Source organism: Myxine glutinosa, chromosome 1, assembly GCF_964187855.1.
Source record: "Myxine glutinosa chromosome 1, kmMyxGlut1.1, whole genome shotgun sequence".
Lineage (NCBI taxonomy): Eukaryota > Metazoa > Chordata > Myxini > Myxiniformes > Myxinidae > Myxine > Myxine glutinosa.
Window position 1 is genome coordinate 18158219 of NC_136261.1, and position 20602 is coordinate 18178820.

The window sequence follows — 20602 nt, forward strand, 5'->3', positions numbered from 1 at the left end:
CCTCCCTTTACTCTCAACCTCCTCCCTTTACTCTCAAGCTCCTCCCTTTACTCTCAAGCTCCTCCCTTTACTCTCAAGCTCCTCCCTTTACTCTCAACCGCCTCCCTTTACTCTCAAGCTCCTCCCTTTCTCCTCCCTCTACTCTCAAACCCCTCCCTTTAGCCTCAAGCTCCTCCCTTTATTCAAACTCTTCCCTTTCTCCGCCCACTTTGTGCTCAGGCAGTCAGGCTCCACCCCTGCCCTTTTTCCCCCACTGCCACAGTGCCACTGTTCATGGCTGCGTCGACTCTTGGCGCCGCTTGGCGGGGCTTTCTGTCCGCGCGGTTCCGATCTCCATGGGCCCAAGCGCTAGGCCTGAATGGCGGCTTTGTGCGGCCCTTCCGCCTTGTTGCGCCGTTGTCCTCTTCCGAAGGCTGTGGCCTTTCCCAACCAGATAACCCGTTCCTCGCGAAATACGGAGTCAAGATCGAGGAATTGCGCAGGCGAGCGAGCCGGTCTCTTAACGTTACTTTGTGCTCCTTTTCCCACTTGGAATCCGTGCCGAGAGCTCACGGTTTATTCCATGACGCGCACACGAGGAGCCTGCTGGGTGTCAGATGGGAATGTCGAGGGAAGGGTTTGTGTTACAATCGAGACGAGCTATAAGTTGGCGGGGTCAGACTTTCACATGTCATGGTCTTTTTGATCGTTTAGGAAGTGATGAGAGGAGTACTGTTGCGTGTTTTATAATGAAGGTCGAGGCTCATGGAAGAGCAATGAGCTGCCGTACAGAGTTAATCAATTCATTCCACTAGCTGTGACAAAGTCGATGTAAGGAAGGTGAGCAGTTATATTGCATTATTGTACAAGGGCAGTTCAAGGTTGATGTGGATTTTAGTTTTTTAATTGAAGAATTGATCCACAATAGTGAAAGGCTGAAATTTTGTGGAATTGCGTATTCCCTGGAAACGTTGTACAGGACGTGACGTCAATGCTGGTCAAAGCATTCTGGGGGAAAACAAAGGTGGTGGCCAACATTGTCACGTGGGTTGAAGAACAAGTGTTTCGTTAAGTTCCTTGTGTAGACGAACATCCAACTACCTGAAATTCACACGACACGATCCCAGTTTTCTTCCAGAGGTTCAAGCAGGTGGTGCTCCCACTATCTCGTGTCATCCCCCATGCATACCTGCAGCCTTTTCTACCTCATTTACCCTGTCTAACTACAGGTTCCACGCCTCTCTCTTTATAATTATTATTATTATTTATATTCTTTTTTTTGGGGGGGGGGGATACAAGATCGAGGCTCGTGTAAGAGCCAACATTAATCACAAAAAAAAAAAAACGGACACATAAAACATATAATAAATTGAGCGTGAGACAAGATGGGGGGAGAGAGGGAAGCAAACAAATACAACAGTAGAGAACAGGGACATCGGGAGGTCTGTGGGAGGGAGAGGGCTTGGGGGTGAGGCATGGGAAGGGGAGGGGGAGGGTGGTGGGAGACGTATAAAACACATGGACACTGCTAGGACTTCCAGGAAAGAAGTCGGAATTTCAAGAAAGTGGATCTGGGGTGAATTAACAGGGGAAGAAAAGATCAAGGTTTTGGATGGGGGAAGATAAGAGATGGTGGTGAACAGCTGTTTTAAAGACCTGGAGGGAGGAGTGGGATTGAAGTGAGGGAGTTTGTGGCAGAGGCAGGAGAAAAGAGGAATGAAAGAGTGAAGGTGAGCAGAGAGTCTTGATTTTGGCAGTTTAACTCGTCGTTATTGTTATTCTTCTTCTTCTTCTTCTCATTATTCTCCTTATTCTTCTCCTTATTTTTCTCCTCAATCTTCTCCTTCGTCTCCTTCTTCTCCTCCTTGTTCTTCCCGATATTCTCCTTAATCTCCTCCTTCTTCCTCCTCTTATTCTGTCTCTTCTTCTTCCCTTTCCCCTTCGTCTTCTTCTTCTTTCATTTCCTTGCTTATTGTGTCTAAGTGTTGTCCCACTGCCAGTTTGTTAAAAAAAATTTTCCCTCTGACACGTTGTTCTTCCATGAGATCGGTGAAATCCTTGATTTTGAATGCGGGGCTTTGCGGGTCTGGGACATGGACCTTGAGAAAGGAGGACCTCAAGAGTCTGGAATCTTTTGAAATGTGAGTGTGGTGAAGGATGGGAATGATTGGATAGGTTAATTAGTAACAAGATAAATGAAGAAGTTCTTGAGTTGTTGGTGTCGGGGAAGAGAGTAGAGGAGGGGTTTAATTGAGACAATTATGAAGAGATGGAAAAACCGCCTTCGTCACATTTCAGAAGAGCTAGATTGCTGAAAGAGGTGGTTGAAGGTAGGATGAAGTGAAGGAATCGTAGAGGGGATCCGTCAAAGATCCGTCACCGTCAAAGATCCTGTGGTGTCCTTCACGAAGAGTAGGAAAGCTATCGCCGGCACCGTGAGTTGTTTGTTCAAATTCCAAATTCCTGTCCTAATTTACAGGGGGTGTTTCTTCAGCAGCAAAGCTATGTCTCCTTCAGCCAATGATGGTACTTCAGCCATGTGCTACAGATAAACGAAGAAGAAGAACATCACAGTTCACACTGTAGTGCAGCAGAAGTTTTGTTTATTACCTATTACTAGGGCATTGCCCGTACTATATCTATATCTAAAATTATATCCCCCCCCTCTATTTACATGAAATGGTTTGGTCCAAAGCGAACGGCTTCCGGAGTTTGGTAAAGAAATCGCCATCGCGTGCACAAACGCGCAGGAAAGCGAATGAATCGCAAATTCGTTTTTATTAGTTTTAAAACATAGTTTAACGCCAACATAGTTTGCAAACGTGAAATAAATGAATACGCTCTCAAATGTGCCATCCGAGGCAGAGTGTGTCCGCCACGTTCGGCACACGCGATAGTTCGCTGCTCTCTGATTGGTTGAATCGTTTTTTGGACATAGCTCGGTAAGTAATTGTCCGATTAATATGAAACCTTGAAAAGGCACATCCTCGGGTCCCCAGCAATATACCTGGCAAGTTAAAAGTATATCGGACCCGTGGTTGTCGAGAAACAGCGGTCACAGACAAACGTACAAACAGAGATTACTGGAATTATAGATAGATGTATTCATCCCTGTTTGTCTGTCTGTCTGTCTGTCTGTCTGTCTGTGAGCAGGATATCTCAAAAGGTTATGGATGGATTCAGCCAAAATTTGATGAACAGTTTGGGTAATGTAACAAGGACCAAAATGTAACAAGGACCAAATTACTAGATTGTGGTGAATATCCAGATCCTTATTGGAGAATTTTTAAAGTGATTCTTTACCATCGAGAGACAATAATTTGAGTCACGCCAAAGACTTTTCAAAAATGGTACGTGCTGCGTCCTTGCTTGATGTTCAGCATTTAAAGGATAGAGCACGGACAATCCCCTTCAGTTGGCATCGATGAGGAGGAGGAAATTCCTCCTAAGGAAGTGCCCGGCTGAGTGTGGTGAGTAAGGCGGAGCCGTTGTTATGACGTCGCTGGTACTGCATGTGATCCATTACAATCCTTAGTCCATGTATATATAAACATAGGGGCAATACCCCTGGTGCTCACCTGGTGGAATAAAAAGTATACTGCACCGACTAAAGGTATTTTAAACCAATTTCAATGATTGCTAGAAGACAGGGCAGCATTTAGAATATACTAACATAATCATAAGACTTTAAACAAACAAAATACGTAGCTATTTTGGGGGGCAAACCCTCTCTCCTCAAACTCCATATACCTCCTAAGACCCTAATATTTCTAATACCTTGAACAAACATTGGTACATCATGGGTGATTAAAGTTGTGGTGAAGTTTCATCGAAATTGCATGTGTAGTTACTGAGAAGAAATAAAATACCGATATTGGGGGGCAACTCCCCCCTGTAGACCCCTAAAGGGGCAGATTTTTTTTAAATGCCGTGAACAAACTTTGCTACATCATGGGTGGTGAAGGTTGTGGTCAAGTTTCATCGAAATCATGTGTGTCGTTTCTGAGAAGAAAGTAAATACCTATTTTTGGGGGCAATCCCCCCGTACACCCCCAAAGGAGAAGATTTTTTTTAATGCCGTGAACAAACTTTGGTACAGCATGGGTGGTGAAGGTAGTGGCCAAGTTTCATCAAAATTGTGTGTGTAGTTTCAGAAAAGAAAGCAAATACCTATTTTGGGGGATAAAACCTAGACCCACTTTGACCCCCATAGACCCCCCTAGACTTCGATTTTTTTTAATGCCGTGAACAAACTTCGGTAGGTCACGGGTGATGAAGTCTGTGGTTAAGTTTCATCGAAATAGTTTGTGTAGTTTCAGAGGAAAAAGCAAATTCCTATTTCGGGAGGTCAAACCTGGATCCACTTTGACCCCAGTAAAACCCCTTAGGCCCCAATTTTTTTTAATACCCTGAACAAACTTTAGTCACAACATAACAAATATCATTTGTGCCAAAATTGGTCGCAATCCCATCCGCGGTTTCGGAGAAGAAGTTTCAAGTGTTTACGGACGGACTGACGGACGGACTAATGGACGGATATCAGTGGGAAACAACTATTAAAGGGTTACCTCCACTATAAAAGGAGCCGTGCGTCCGTCCATGCGTACGTGCTGGTTCCACCCATTGGTTGGACAGTTTCCACCCAGAAGCCTGACTCCACCCAGAATTTCTGTACTACGGCCGCCATGTTGGTGTTTACCTACTATGCGAAGTCAAAGATATTTTTGGAGCTATCAAATTCACATGCCGGCTTGGGATCCTAGAATCCTGGATTCAAATCCCGGTCGATCGCTGAATTAACACCAGGGTGGTTGACTCAGCCCGTCGTCCTTCCGAGGTCGGCAAATTGAGTACCAGTTCACTGGTAATTCCCTGAGTGTCGCAAGAGGTGATTAACAAGGTTGGTGGCAGGAAGGGCATCCAGCCATAAAACATTGCTTGAAAAAGGGGACCACGGTGCCCAAAAAAAGGCCAACCCCCGCTCTTTGGTGGGAAATGGCCTTAAACGACGGTTCCTATCAAATTCACAATGGCCATGCACTCTCTATAAGTTTTCCCTTCAGTGTAAAACAACCAAAGCAACATAATTTGCTGAGGGTGAGGCTGTGCCACGGATGGGATGACCTCTGTAGGTCAGGGCAGGTATTTGTAATCTGTTTCTGTTGCCGGCAGTAGTTTGTCTACTCTTCTCGAAGAACACCGCGGGCTATTTAACATCCACCAATGAATGCTGGCAGTTTAACGTCCATCCGAGGGATGGCACACACACCGATGAATCGCTCTGCATGTGGATTACAGTTTGTAGCTGGGTCAGGATTCGAACACAGGCTAGACAGCTTGGAGGTGAGTGTGCTTAGTGCTTACCTTGAGGTCATCCTGGCAGCACATGATGTGTTCGATGCATAACTACCAATTGCGTTTTTTTGTTTTTTTTGCAGGACTGAGCCAGAGACATTCACAAAGCGCATCTCACTTCTGAATGAGCAGGCCAGGTCTGCTGTAGATACCAAGGTACCTGTGCTCAAGACAAGTAGATGCCTGATTGCAAGCTTTGACATGGTAACATTACTCAACATTTTTATGACTGTCTCCTTCCCAGGATGTGGACAAGCCCAAGAAAGAGAAAACTTCACCAAATGCTCTACACGGCAGAAAGGTGAGTCAGGTCACCAAATGGATGGGCAGCGCAGCAATGATGGCTCGGTGATGCGCTGAACGTTCATGACTGTGGAGGTCTCCGCTTCCGCTCGTTAATTTGGGGTTGGAGTTAGTGGTTAAACACCACATGACCGCAGTGAACCCACCTGTCAAAAATGGCCGAGCAAACCGTTGCAGGTGACTCGCTTTTAATAGCACGCCAATGCGCGTTTCTAATTCACCCGTTTATGGGTTTATTTACCAGTTTGCTGTAACAAGATGTGCGGTTTCTGTTCCCCGATGCTTACAAAGAGGTACAAGACGATAAAGAACATATGGCGTGAGTAGGCGTTGGTCGCGCAGAGGTTTCGTGCAAAGTGGACCCAGTATGCTGCGGTGTGGGGTGGTCTGTCTGTGCAGCAACCCCCAGAGATAGGCAGGTCACACAGCCAGAGAGAGACAGACAGACACACACAGACAGAGACTGAGCGATGCAGCAGTCCAACGTTCACAGCTCTCCCACACAAACCAACCGACCAGTCTCGGCCCTAGCGCAATACGTTTTTATAACCCCAACTCGGAGAGGTGTCCTAGACCTCCTGGCACACGGTAATTGGCCGTGCGGCATTGGGGGAAATCTCTCACTTCCGGCAAGCGGTGTGGCCTCTTACGTTCATCTCCAATTTCAGCCACAAGGCTTCTGAATCCCCTCCTTTGTTGAGCCACCTGGCCCTGTATGTCTTTTCCCCCATTTTGACCACGTGGACCTCTGGCACTGCTGAATAGCAGTTAACCTACAAATACAGATCGCATTGGAGATTGCTACAGAATGTAAAGAGGGGCTCGGGAGGGAAAGGAGATGCAGTTGGGTATTAATGTTAGTGCAATCAGTGTTTGAAAATATATGAATGAATGATCGTTTTAAGGCCATTTTTTTTTCATATTTCTTCAAACACTGATTGCACTAACATTAATACCCAACTGCATCTCCTTCCCCGAGCCCCTCTTTACATTTTGCTTTCTGCATATTAATTCATATTCATTCAATCAGTGTTTCTGCAATAACTTGTGAACCACTCAATAGATTTTAACCATACTTCGCACACTTATGGAATGCAATACAAAGATTAAGTGATTGAATTTTCGATTGAACAGGTCAAAGGTCATTTGCCCTTAGAACATCATTTTGCAGCCCATAACTCAAGCTATAGAAGCATTTGATGTTTTCGCTCTTCTACGTATGCCCCCCCCCCCCCCCCCCTCTCTCTGTCATAGTGATAGTGGGTTGACATGTAACATGGGCGGGTGGCATATCCACTAATGCATTTGTGTCAAATTCAACTTCCTAGTTCTGTTTGTATTTCTTTCTCCCAACCTGTCCACCTCTTAAATTAATTGCATCCTGTCGCGTAACTTTTTGCTTCAACAGCAAATCGAATTTTATAAACTTGTACACCCGCTAACTACGAGAGGGGCAGAAAGGGTCATTCCTCTTTGGGGTATATAGATTACAGTCGATCTATGGTCGGGTCTCAAGAACATCGGGTTTGTGTTCATTTACCAAGTTTCTTGTGGAGAGATCGCCAAGTGGTTTAAACATTCGAGCAAGCATTGCATTCAAAACCGTTAAGGAATGGCTGGCTTGGCAAGCGCTAGCTAGCTGCTTGGTAAATGAGCACAACCCGGGCTTCTTCCCTTTCAGTTTCATCTTAAACAGCAGGAGCGAGTTTCAAAAGTTCACTACGAAAAATGCCACGGTAGCGGCAGAAAGGGCCATGTTATTAACCCAACACTTATGGGGTACCTAGAGTACAGTAGATCTTCGCTCAGTTCTGTAAGTAAAACTTACCTCAAGGATGTCAGGATTCCTACAAATTTCTTCATTTAGTGTTATAAACAGCATTAGCGACTGTTTAAAAAGCTAATCATACGTGCTTGTGGTTTATAATATTCATCACTGTTCATTAATGTTCATTACCTCTGGTAGACGTTGTTGCTCTCACGAAAACGCCATGATAAGCTATTTATATACGTTGACTCGCCGGAAAAACCCCTTGGGGAGGTGGGATATTATTTGTATTGTGGCGAGCACAAGGGACAATAATTCCGCGCACCAGTGGGTGGCGCGAGCGTCCAGGCGGGGAACGAAAGTGCATGCCCCGCCTTTCGACCGATCGGCCACGCCGGGGACAAGGCGTGGCCTCGGGACATATATGCGGGCTCTAAGGTCGAGCCCGCCCAGTGCTGAAGTACGAGCTCTGAATAAAGACTCTTTGTTTGTACCAACGCGTTGTGGCCTACCTCTCTGGCAATCGAGTTGTGTGTGTGCAGCACCACAGTATTAATATTGTTTTGTAATAACATTAATATTACGCTATTATCATTAGTTTTGTTATTCGAAGCGGCCTTGGAAAAAACGCCACGATAAAGCTAACTTAATATGGCTATCCACCTCAACACGCAACTAATTGACCGCATTGGTGGGGAAAACCAGCTCGGGGGAGAAAACCCCCTTAGGGAGGGGGGGGGGGCAAATGAATGCGCTACAACCTTCATTGTGTAACCCTTGGTCATCTTGTCAAGTTTGGTTGAGATTGGATAAGTAAGGACAGAATGTATTGGTGTCAAAAATTCATCAGACAGACACAAATGGCGTAGTTTCGTATGATGTTTGCCTCTAGATGCAAACTTGCACGCTTGTATGACGTTTGACCCATTGCTAGTTGTGGCCTTTTATTAAAAAGACACTCAAATACAAACGTTTTATCACCATTCAAAGAACAAGGAAATCCAACCGCAGTGTTTTCTTTTATTTATCATTCGTTAATGATCAATGGAATTATTTGATCAATTGTTAATAAATAGTCGGACGGTTCGATTTGAGTCGTTCTCTGAACGTTGCTTCACGATACAGATATATTCGGTTCAAATTCCATTTGGATTTGTCCACTGTGGCCTAATATCTTCAACAATGCAATTATGATTATACATTGATTCTCATTTGTCCTGGCAATGCAACGTTGGTCGGTTCCACAAGATGGTAAATGGCATCAGGTAACAGATGGTAAGTAATATCATCGTGATATATGGCAACATTTCACCAGGAGAGTAGTATTTTCTCAAAGGTAATGATCTGTTCCATCGCCCGTGATTGTCCGGACAGATGTGGAAGACCATGTTACGCTCCTTCCTTCAGTGCTGCACCACATGGGCCTGATGGATGTTGGATCCTATCTTCATCTGGATGTATATGAGCAGTGGATATCATGGATATCATGGAATCACTCTGCAACAGACGTGCTTTGGGATGCTCCTGCCACATTCCAATTCCAAGTAGTTGACTATCAAGTTTCCATGGTCATGATTTCCTGATATATTACGTTTTATGAATCCCGTTGAACAGCAACGTGCCATCTTTCAAATGGGTGGGTATCGTTGAAAATGCAGTCAAATCCAATTTCACATTTAAGAAAGAGGGATTTGGCGGTCTACAGCAACAAATATGATCCATATGGATTCGCTCACAGAACATGGTGCACATCCCTTACTTTGGCCTTCAATCATCTATTATTTTGGCCTTCAAGCACATCCCTTACCTTCAATCTCTCCATACAGGTTGCTTCTGACAAACCAGACGTGATCTGCTTAACAGAAACTTTCCTCCTTCATGATGTCTCTGATTCCTTGGTATCTCTCCCAGGTTACTCCCTCCTCTGGTATGATAGACCTGACCCTCGTCCTGGAGGTGGGGATGCTATCTTTATAAAAAAAACCTCTTCCTCACTCGCCCTCCACTGCCCTCTCTCCGCCTCACCCCCAGGAATACCTTTGGCTACGGCTTCCCCTTCGCTCCCACCTTTTGTTCATATGTGTGTTCTACCGTCCACCAAACAGTGATGACTCCATCTACATCTCGCTGTCTGATAATATGGACCAACTTCTATCTACCCATCCCAACTCTCTCTTCCTCATATGTGGTGATTTCAACTGTCACCATGCCAGTTGGCTGGGTGTGGGTACCTCTCTCACCAGCCATGGCTCTTCAGCAAAGGACTTCGACTCACTGGGACTGACACAATCTGTAAATTTCCCGACCCGGATCTCAGTCAACGGAGCATCTTCTCTTCTGACTTGACTTCCCTGAAAATGTCTGCTGCTCTTCTTCTGCTCCAATCGGCTCATCTGATCATGTGCTTGTTAAAGTGGACATCTCTCTGACCATTCTCAGAGAGCCTCCTCAGCGTCAACGAGTCTGGCATTTCACTCAGGCCAACTGGCATGGTCTTCAAGCAGCCATCAATCATCTGGACTGGTCTCCCATCTCTACCGCCTCTGACATCAACTCATCCTGGGAATTCTTCCAAAGTAAATTGCTCTCTCTCATGCACAAATTTATCCCATCTCGTCTTCAGTTGTCATACCCTTCCTCCCGTCCATGGTACACGGAATCTTGTGGTGAGGCTGTTGCCCAGAAACAACTTGCTTTCATCTCATGGAAAGCAAATCCAATGGAAGGAAATCTCATTTCCTTTCACAAAGCCCGAAACAAGTGTGTGTCCACCCTCAGGAGAGCCAGGAAACAATATCTCTCCATTCTCAAGACCGAACTCTCTTATCTGTCTCCCTCTTCCAAATCCTGGTGGCATCTGGTCAAATCTGTTTCTGGTGTTTGTTCCCCCTCCATCCCCTCCCTCACCTCAAACGGCTACACAGCTGACTCCGCACGTGAAAAAGCGGAATGCCTCAACTCTGTGTTTGCCTCTAAATCTTGTGTCCCAAACCCATCCCTCTCTGTACCCACCGTACCCAGTCGTACCCAGCTGCTCCTGGACTCTGTGTCCATTCCTCCTGACAAGGTGGAAAAGTTTCTGTCAACCCTCGACTCTGATTCTGCAACTGGACCCGACGGCATCAGCCCACGGGTCCTAAAAGCCTGTTCTTCCACTATTTCACTCCCTCTCTCTGTTCTCTTCACCCTCTCTTTTGCTCAAGGTCATCTGCCATCCATTTGGAAATCAGCCAACATCACCGCTATGCACAAAAAGGTGCAAAAACAGATCCTAGCAACTACAGACCAATCAGCCTTCTCCCAATTATCAGCAAAGTAATACAATCCATCATTGCTTCAGATATGAAATCTTTCCTCTTCTCCAATGGCTTGATCTCTGATCATCAATTTGGTTTCAGACCTGGTCCCTCTACTCTGGACATGCTGCTTCTGCTTTCTCAACAATGGATGGAGGTCCTCAATGCCAAACAGGAAATTAGAGCTGTCTCCCTTTGCATATCACATGCCTTCGATACGGTCTGGCACCCCGCTCTGCTCACCAAACTCTCCTCCTTTGGTATCCATGGAAATCTCCACGCGTGGTTGGCGGACTTCCTCTCTAGTCGTAGTCAACGTGTGGCCCTGAATGGGTTTCTCTCATCTCCTCTTCCTGTTCAGGCTGGAGTTCCCCAAGACAGTGTTCTGGGCCCTGTGCTTTTTCTGGTCTTCATCAATGATCTCTCTGACTCTCTTGAAAATCCTCTCTATCTCTTTGCTGATGACTACTCTCTGTCGCTCCATTCCTCATCCCTCAGATCAGCAGTCTGCAGCCTCCTCACTCTCTGCACACCTGGACAAAATCACAGACTGGGCAAACAAGTGGAACATGTCTTTCAATCCTGACAAATCTCACACTCTTACGATGTCTCTCCGAAAAGACCCGACTGGACAACCCTCCCATCTACTTTCTGAATAATCCTCTCCAAGAAGTTCTGTCACTCAAGCTTTTGGGTCTTACTATCTGCCATGATCTTTCCTGGGAAAACCACATTTCAAATCTGGCCTCCAAAGCCAGTCGCCGACTGGGCATCCTCTGTCGTGCGAAGTCCTTCCTTGGCACACCTGAGCTCCTCACCACATACAAAGCTTTCATCCGCAGCTCAATGGAATACTGCTCTCCCCTCTGGGCTGGTGCTCCTGCCTCACACCTAGCTCGTCTTCACGCTGTTGAAACCAAAGCGTTCAGAATCATTGGAATCTCCCGCGATGAAGCTAACTCCAAGGGCCTTTCACTCACTCACCGCAGGCAGGTTGGTGGTCCTTCCGTCTTCTACCGACTCCTCTCTGGCCTTGCCGCCCCAGCTCTCTCTGGGCTCTGTCCCCCAAATATTCCTGCAGGTCGCACAAGATCTGCCTGCAACCCTCTTATGGTTAAACTGCCAAAATCAAGACTCTCTGCTCACCTTCACTCCTTCATTCCTCTTTTCTCCCGCCTCTGGAACAAACTCCCTCACTCTCTTCAATCCCACTCCACCCTCTAGGTCTTTAAAACAGCTGTTCACCACCTTCTCTTATCTTCCCCCATCCAAAACCTTGATCTTTTCTACCCCCGCTAATTTCACCCCAAATCCACTTTTTTGAAATACCAACTTCTGTCCTGGAAGTCCTTGGTGTACTTGTGTTTTATACTTCTCCCCCCCCCCCCCCCCCCCCTTCCCACGCCTTCTCCCCCCAAGCCCTCTCCCTCCCACACATCTCCCTGTTCTCAAATGGTATGTTTGTGTGCTTCCCCTCCTCTCCCCATCTTGTCTTCCGCTCCCTCTTTTTATATATTTTGTTTGTCTGGTTGATTTGTTTGTGAAATAAATGTTAGCTCTTTCACGAGCCTCGATTCAGTATACAAAAAAAGAAAAAAGAAAAAAAAATCCTGGGAAGTTGTTATATGTTTGGTTATCGAACATCCTTCATGCCAAACTGTCATTCTCGAGTCATTGATTAATATCTCGGGAACCACGTTTTGTATTTAACTCATCTCCTTCGGACTTGTAAGGACTTTGTCCATATCTGGATGCCCTATTAGTACCCTTCCTTATGGGCTAGTTCTCTTACTTCACACTTCTCACCTTTGGATGCAGTGGACACAAAAGCTCAATATCGTACAAAGGAAGTGGAGGCTCAAGTATTTTCCTTTTTTTTTGGTTTCCCACTTCCTCGCATCTGGTCTTGCTCCCACTGCTCTTTAAGTCCTCCACCCAGTCATACCCCTTCCAGGTCACGTGAGTTCTTCCAGCAACCCCATCCTTGTAATCCTTCAAAAATCCAGGCCCAGTGCTCACCTCATTCTTTCGTTCCTCTTTTCTCCAGCTTGCGGAACTTCCTCCCCGAGTCAGGATGATTCCACTCTTCCTTCCGGGGATTCCTTCTTAGACAGCAGTTTATCACTATTTCGTGCCACATTTCATCCCTACCCCTGATCTTTTTATCCCAATTAACCCTCCCTAAACCCAACCCTCTTGCTTTCAGTTTACTTATTATCTTTCTTTTTCTCTCATCTCCTCCCCTCGCCTCTCCTCTTTTTTTTCCCCTGTCTGCCTGTCTCCCCACCACCCTGCTGTCAATATATCTCCAGTCTGCCAATGTGTCTCCCTTCAACAAAATAGTTGTAATTAAGCCCCTCTCTATTTAATCCAAGGAGGCTTATACCTGTTTTAGGGTTTGTTTCTACAATTAGCGCCCCCAATTTTTAATGGTACCACAGAATTAATTAGACCACCAAGAGTACTAAACCACCGTTTAGTTTAAAAAAAATTCTTCCTGCACTCTCAATTTCCGAGCTGTATCTGGGCCAGCTGGAACTTTCGGAATGAAATTTAACATCAATATTTGAATAGACATTGACATGTTTATGACGTTGACCTATTTTTAAGGTCATGACCTAATTATAGACGTTTAAACATTTTTCACCATAACTTGACGAAGGTTTATCCGATCAGAACCAAATTGTGCTCGCTGGATAGCTTCAAGCAAGCCGCATTTACGCTTCAGTTACATCATCCCCTGTAGGTTAAAGCTCAAGGTCTTACACCCATATGAGTACAAAACCACCATTTCGATTTTTCTCCTTTTTGCCAATTTCCAAGTTGTACCTCAGAGCCGGCTGGGGCTTTCGGAATGAAAAATTGCATCAATAATGGATATAAAAAGTTTGAGAGGTTGACATAAATGTTTTTTTTGACCTTGACCTAATTTTGAGGTCACGACCCAATTATAGACATTTTAACATTTTTTAACCATAACTGGACTACGGTTTGCCCAATTGGAACGGCATTGCCCTCCATGGATAGCCCAGAGCAAGGTGCATTTACACTTAATTTACATCATTCGCCTCCGAGTTAAAGGTCTTGGTGGTCTGGAAAAAAAGCACGTTTTTTTTGTTCTTGCTCCATTTTGCCAATGCGGAATCTCACAGACCACTTGGCCTTCCAACATGTTCTTGCATCATAATAGTGTACCTACACTGACTTTGTGCACCTGTTATTTCATTAGTATCTTTGACCTACTTTTTCATCATAACTTGAATAATTTTTCTCCGATTTTCACGATGAGTTTTATGGATAGATGGTAGATGAGGACACGTTTTTTGTTTTTTTACACTCTATCCCTAAATGTTGAAGGTCATGGTCATATGGCGGTCTGAACAAAACATGCCATAATTGGATCGGGGGCTAAGAGTAAGTCGTGGGCGATTGCCAAAGGCAAGCCGGGAGAGCCTTACCCTTGGCGGTCGCTTTGTGATCCCAGATATCTTGTTGGTTTTGATGTGGTGAAAGGCAGTGTCCATCAAATAGTTGGGGTGAACATTTCTCCACATCTAAATAGTGTAAAATGCTTTGCACTGACAGCCTGTGTTTCTCTGTGCCAGCACATGACCTAGAAGCATACAACAACAACAAAAACAACAACAACAGGCATTTTAAGGCCATTTTCCCTGCCAGAGCGGAGGTTAGCCTTGCGGGCCCCATGACAATCTTCTCCATTTTGCCCTATTTTCTACGTCTCCCCTTGTTAACCACCTTACCCGCATTTCTTCTTCCACCACCTTTAGCCAAGTCTTTCTCGGTCTTCCCGGTTAGGCTGGGCCAAATCAGGGGTGATTCTCAATTTTTCATACTACAAGGTTGTAATTTACCTAAAAGTTGTGGCTGGGTAACAGAAACAAAACCATGAAATGTTTTTTCAAAAATATTGACGTCTTATGATAAAACAGCCCGTTACCATAGCAACCGTTACAGACGACTCAAAAAATTCTTAAAATCGATGATTTCTCAGGCTGTGTGTGACCCCCAGAGTTGATTCTGGTACCAAAAGATTCAGAATTGAAAGCCAAGGATGATTGGATAGTTTAACAATGTCTGTGACACAATTCAATACAACTTTTATCCCAAAAACGCATTTTCATCTCAAATTTAAGGCATTTGTTTGAAAAAAAAAAAGAAAATTTTGCTTTTTAATCATAGGATAATCATTAATCAGAGCTATAGTCAAATTAAATGTACTTTAAATTAACTTTTGTCATTGATTAAGCTTTTTTGTCTCAAATTTAAGGTCTGACATTGAACATTGATAACAAAATAAAAAACCTAGTCCCAATTGTAATCAATGGAGGCCAATGACTTCTTAGTCACAACCTCAGTGGATGTTGCCAGTCCATGCAGCTTCTCCCTGACGCCCTTCACAACCCTGTATAGAGCCTGGAGCTGCGCCTCAGATGTGGGGGCCTTGTTAGTGTTCAAATCTGTGGCGAGTCCAAGTGTCCGCTCTGCTGCGTCATTGACAACTGGGAGTTTGGCCACAACTTCCTTGCCATGACGATAGCTGTCTGCGGTGGGCCACTGTGCAACGGGGAGCTTGACAAAACTGGAGTTAATACCCAAGAGTTCAAACATGCTCCAAGAGTCGTAACCAACAAAGTCTTTGAGGGCTTTACTCCCCAATTGCTGTGAGGCTGGCATCTCCTGTATCATGTTATGTGCAGTCCCATGGTACCTGAGCATAGTCCTTCTCATAGTCTGCTTGTCAGATGACGTTCTGTCCGAGAAGAGTGCCAAAGAGACCAATCTCTCTGAGAGGTACCACAAATGGTTTTGTAGCTTCTCTCGGGCCACAGTCACAAAGGACAGAAATTTGGCAGGCCACTTTGTTGGATTCTTTGCGATACTGGCCTCAGCCTTGAGGAGGTTCTTCATCGGGTACCGGTCGTTAGATGGTGCATCTGCAGCACTGGTACATGTCAACCACGCTTTAGTGTAGAAGACTGACATGAATGCAGCGAGACTGGTTATGTCTTCCAGCTCTTCGGGTGTGTAGATATCTCCCAGCTGCCGACGGTCCTGCAAGTCCTTCACTACAAGCTTGACTGCATCCTTTTTGCTAGACTGAAGGTGGCTGATTTCCTGCAGATGTCTGTGATACCCATGGTACTGGAGCACAACCAGTTCCCCTGTTGGTGGATAAGGGCCAGTGAATCCCTGGTTTCCTGGTAGATTGAGGATGGGGGGACACTTTTCGAAGAGCCACAACACGGTCTTGGCTTTTGTATCCATGCCTAATTGCCTATGTGATGCACTGCAATAAAAAAAACAATTATTAATATAATGTTTGAATGAGAAAAGTAAACAAAAACAGCATACTTGCCTGATGAATGGTTACAGTAACAACCGAAAGCAGGCATTAAAATTAATGATTGTAAGCTGCTTTTGTTAACTTTTTTTAATTGAAATTAAGATGGCCAAATTTAAACAACGTTATAACAGTTATAAAAACTGGACAATACAAGGTTGTAAAAGACAATTTAAAGTAAATTTAATCTGATTAATGGTTATCCTATGATTAAAAAGCAAAATTTTCAATTTTTTTCCATAAATATGCTTGAAATTTCAGACAAAAATCAGTTTTTTGGATAAAAGTGGTATTGAATTGTGTCACAGACATTGTTAAGCTATCCAGTCATCCTTGGCTTTCAATTCTGCATCTTTTGGTACCAGAATCAACTCTGGGGGTCAAACACAGCTTGAGAAATCGTCAATTTAGGCATTTTTTGAGTCGTCTGTAACTGTTGCTATGGTAACGGGCTGTCTGACCGTAAAACGTCAATATTTTTGAAATTTTTTTTCATGATTTTGTTCCTGATACTCACTCACAACTTTTAGGTAAATTACATTGAATTAGGAAAATCACCTCCGATTTGGCCCAGCCTATCCCGGTCCTCTACTTCATTCTACATTAATTTCCATTACTCTTCTCAACCAGTCACTTTCATCCTTCCTCAACACATGACCAAACCATCTCAACCTGTTTCTCTTCACAGCATCCATCACAGGCTCTATTCCCATCATCTTTCGCAATTCATCATTTGTCTTCCTCTCTCTCAACGATACTCCGCACATCCACCGAACCATTCACATTTTTTTTTTTTTTTTTTTTTTTTTTTGTTGTATACAAGATCGAGGCTCGTGAAAGAGCTAACATTAATCACACAAAAAGACAAACCGACACACAAAACACAAAAAACAAGGGGAGCGGTAGACAAGATGGGGAGAGAGGGGGAAGGACACAAAAGAGAGGGGGATTTCCACCCTTTCCCTTCCACCCTTTCCACCATTTCCACCCTTTCCAGCCTTCGTTGCTGCTCTACGTTCATTACCCGTGTCTCGCTCCCATAAATCATAACACTTCTCACACATGCAGCACACACCTTTCCCTTCAGCTTCAACAACACTCCCCTCCTAGTCAGCATGCCACTCAGTTCCGGAAACTTCTTCCATGCACATCTCACTCTAGCAACCGTTGCCGAGTCTGATCCACCTTCTCCATTCAGCATGTCTCCTAGGTAACAAAATGTTTTCACACCTTCCAGCTTCACGCCGTCTCCAAGATCCAACTCAACATTTCCTCCATCTGCAGCTCCCTCTGTGCACACCTTACACTTGAATGTAGCTGCCACACTGGTTAATGACCCTCTCAGACCACTACATTTTTGATGAACCCACTCAGCGCACATTGTACATTGAATGGAGTTCACTCCGACACCCTTCCTGCACACAGCACACGGCCACTTCCCAGTTCTTTCCACCTCACCACATGCTTTACCACTTGCCATCACCTTCGTTTTTCCGATATTCACTTTCAGACCTTTTGTCTCCATACATTCCTTCCACTTGTTCATCTTCTCCTTCAGTTTATTTACAAGGTCCGCCATTAATCTTCCTCAAGTTATGTTAAATGTGTCAAAATACGAGGTGTCCCAAAAAAGTACGTTTATTTTCATTTGTTATATTATTTACAAAGCAGACATTGAAGAAGAAGAAGAAGTATGTTAAGAAAAGTTGTATCCATGAAGATCGCAAAACCAACAAAGTCCGGTAACTTTTGGGACACGCGTGTAACAAAAATGTCACGATGTGTGCTTTGAAGTACAACAACCTCATGAGTGTGATGTCATTTATCAGAGTCTTGCTTCCGTCATGAAGCTGGAATTGGTTCGAGGCAAGGACCCAGAGGAAATTGCTAAGGTGAGGATTTTGCCGCATTAAATCTCTGCCTGAAATTATTTATTTTCTTAACACAATGTGGTAAACCTGGTTACTATTGATGCTCCGCTTCTTTCTGCACTGTATATGTCCTATACAGCATCACTTGTATTAAGTGATCATTGGTTTCTTCAACCACCTATTGTGTATGGCCTTGTACAAATTAAATGAGTACTGTATTTTGTTTGGCTTTGTAAAACTTGCCTTGGGGATTCATCAGCCAATCAAATTGCAGCTTGGTATAATTTTGGGTGCCATATCACGTGATTGTTGGTGGTTTTGTTTGATGTGATTGTTATTTAGGCCCCTAGTCACTGAAAGGTCGATTAAGGGCCTAAACTAGTTGACCAAATATAAAATCTTCAACACACAATCTTACTATAATAATTCACTAAATGTCTGTCTGTCTGTCTGTCTGTCTGTCTGTCCGTCCGTCCGTTCCCAGGTACCGCAAAAACGGCTGAACCGATCGCAACGAAATTTTTGGTGGGTAATCCTAGGGACCCCCTGGAGTAAAATAGGCGAAATTGTTTTTCCAATTTTCCAATTTTTCCAATTTCCAAATTTTCCAGTTTTTCCAAACACGATGGAATAATATTTACCGATATGAACAGTGATTTGGCTTTTATTGAAATTCTACAAATACTGTTTAGATTTTGATGATTTGCGTGTGATATGATTTAACGGATGTTTATATAAATTGTTTAAAATAAAAAAAGCCTTAAATTTCTGATATTTTGCCTTTTCATTTGGGCCTCCTAATTGAAGCCCCGCCCATAGGGCGGGTACCGTTGCTAGTACTTATAATTTAAGCAAGGTGAATATAAAACTAATGCTTTTACAGTACTGAGAATGATCCATTGTATCAGTAATATATGACCAAAACTCAGACTTGAGGTAGGGACTCTAACTTGGATTCCAACTGTCATGACGTTTCCATTTGGCGAATTTGTCTGGGCCAGGTTCTACATTTTAAAGCTCAATGACGACACATTTAAAGCAGAAACACGTTGTTAAGACTAAAGTACACACACGTTACGTTTAAAATAATTCTGGCTGAAGTGCTGACCCCTCGGGGTCATATCTCTGGAGAGACTGTGTTTAAAGAGAAAAAGTAAGGCCACCAATCGTAATTACAAACGAGAAGGGCACTCGGTGGAGCGCACACCTCCGCCAGGCTGAACAGTAACGTTTTGTATCCCACTGATAGGCCGGATCTGGATTCGGACCTGAACTAAAACCTAATGAGCTGGTTCTTGTCACCTAACCGACTCATCCACCAAGTTTTGTCATAACTCGTGCACAACTTTTTAAAATATCCTGCTATGTTTCGCTTTTCACCCGATCTCTCAATGGTGAAGAATCACTTTAAAATTAAATAATTCTCATATCCGAATCCATATTCAGATCTTCACCAAAATCGAATCGATTATTCCTTGTCACCCACCGAATCTGTCCACCAAGTTTCGTCCAAATCTGTCGACAACCTTTTGAGATGTCCCGTACACAAACAAACACAGGGGTGAAAACATAACCTCCGTCCATCGCAGATGGAAGGTGCTGCCTGCAAATATGAAAAAGCTTTCACCGAACACTTGCCCACTTCCTTATCTCTTCGGTTTCCATCACCCCTCGGCCTTTCGGATTGTAGTTCACTGCTGGAGCTTATTCGGGGTGGCTCGGTGGCGGGGTGTCTTCATCCTTGCTGCATTGCCCTCACTGGTGTGGGTCAATTCCCATCCTTACTCGGCAGAACGTTTGCACCTTCCGACAAAGCGGTCACCTGTCCAGGAAGGGATCTTAGGCACACAAACATTCATGATTGCTTGTAAGCACCATGATACTCTTATCAGGAGCACAGGCCTCCACCACCACCACCGTGGGTCCCGTCTTGGATTTGAAGCATGTATTTAACCCAGTATTTATTGAAGCCAAATTTTACTAACCAAATTATCTGCTTTTGATGACATCTTATCCTCTCCTGACCGTCAGATCTGGACCCAGTATTTTAGTTCAAGACCATCGGTGTCTGGAGTCGTCCCGGTAAGTTTGCACAACCTTGCAGCTCACAGGGCTGCAGTAATTTCCATGTGCTGCTTCTCGTCACATATTCATAAAACTATGCAACCGTATTTACTGTACACACAGTTAGCAAATCATCAGTTGTGAATCTTCTGAGGTGTAAGATGCAGACACCAAATGGTCGTCGGATGGGATTGCTTTGACCCTTGATCGTTTTGGACAATGACCGAGGGAATATTCACCGGTGTTCTCGGGTATAGATAGCTAGGGCCCATGGTGGCCTCGTTCGGTAAGGTCACTGCAGCACAATACAGACCCAGAAAAGTGGCGTTTAAGGAGCAAGAGACAAACGGCCTTTATGGCAAAATAATTGACGAAGAGAAAATTTGAGGGACATTGCAGAAACTTTGATGATGACCCCTGAAAATATGTTGTAGCCTTCTGAATTCTCAACATATTCCCTTCTAGTCAGCTTTTAATGCATTTGTAGTTGTGTTTTTCTTTACTACCGATTGAGAGGTGATTTGACTTTTGGACCAAATTTTTTTTTTGTGTCGGGCCCTATAGTCTGATATTGCCTCATCTGCCCGTCCATCCGTGTGTCTGA

The 20602-nt window shown here is 44.3% G+C and overlaps 1 protein-coding gene across 3 annotated transcripts in view; it reads left to right on the plus strand.

The window, feature by feature from the left end:
- Window positions 1–258: 258 nt before the first annotated feature.
- Window positions 259–20602, plus strand: part of ATPAF1 (ATP synthase mitochondrial F1 complex assembly factor 1) — a 31429-nt gene continuing 11085 nt past the window's right edge. The window contains exons 1-6 of one of the 3 annotated variants that reach the window (XM_078785428.1): window positions 1473–1709; window positions 2025–2120; window positions 5418–5490; window positions 5579–5635; window positions 17893–17955; window positions 19966–20016. In XM_078785428.1, coding sequence (XP_078641554.1) covers window positions 2119–2120; window positions 5418–5490; window positions 5579–5635; window positions 17893–17955; window positions 19966–20016 — 246 coding nt within the window. In that variant the 5' untranslated portion in view covers window positions 1473–1709; window positions 2025–2118. Of the gene's footprint in view, window positions 483–1472; window positions 1710–2004; window positions 2121–5417; window positions 5491–5578; window positions 5636–17892; window positions 17956–19965; window positions 20017–20602 lie in introns of those variants that run through there. The other 2 variants (XM_068107669.2, XM_068107678.2) reach the window with 2 other exon arrangements.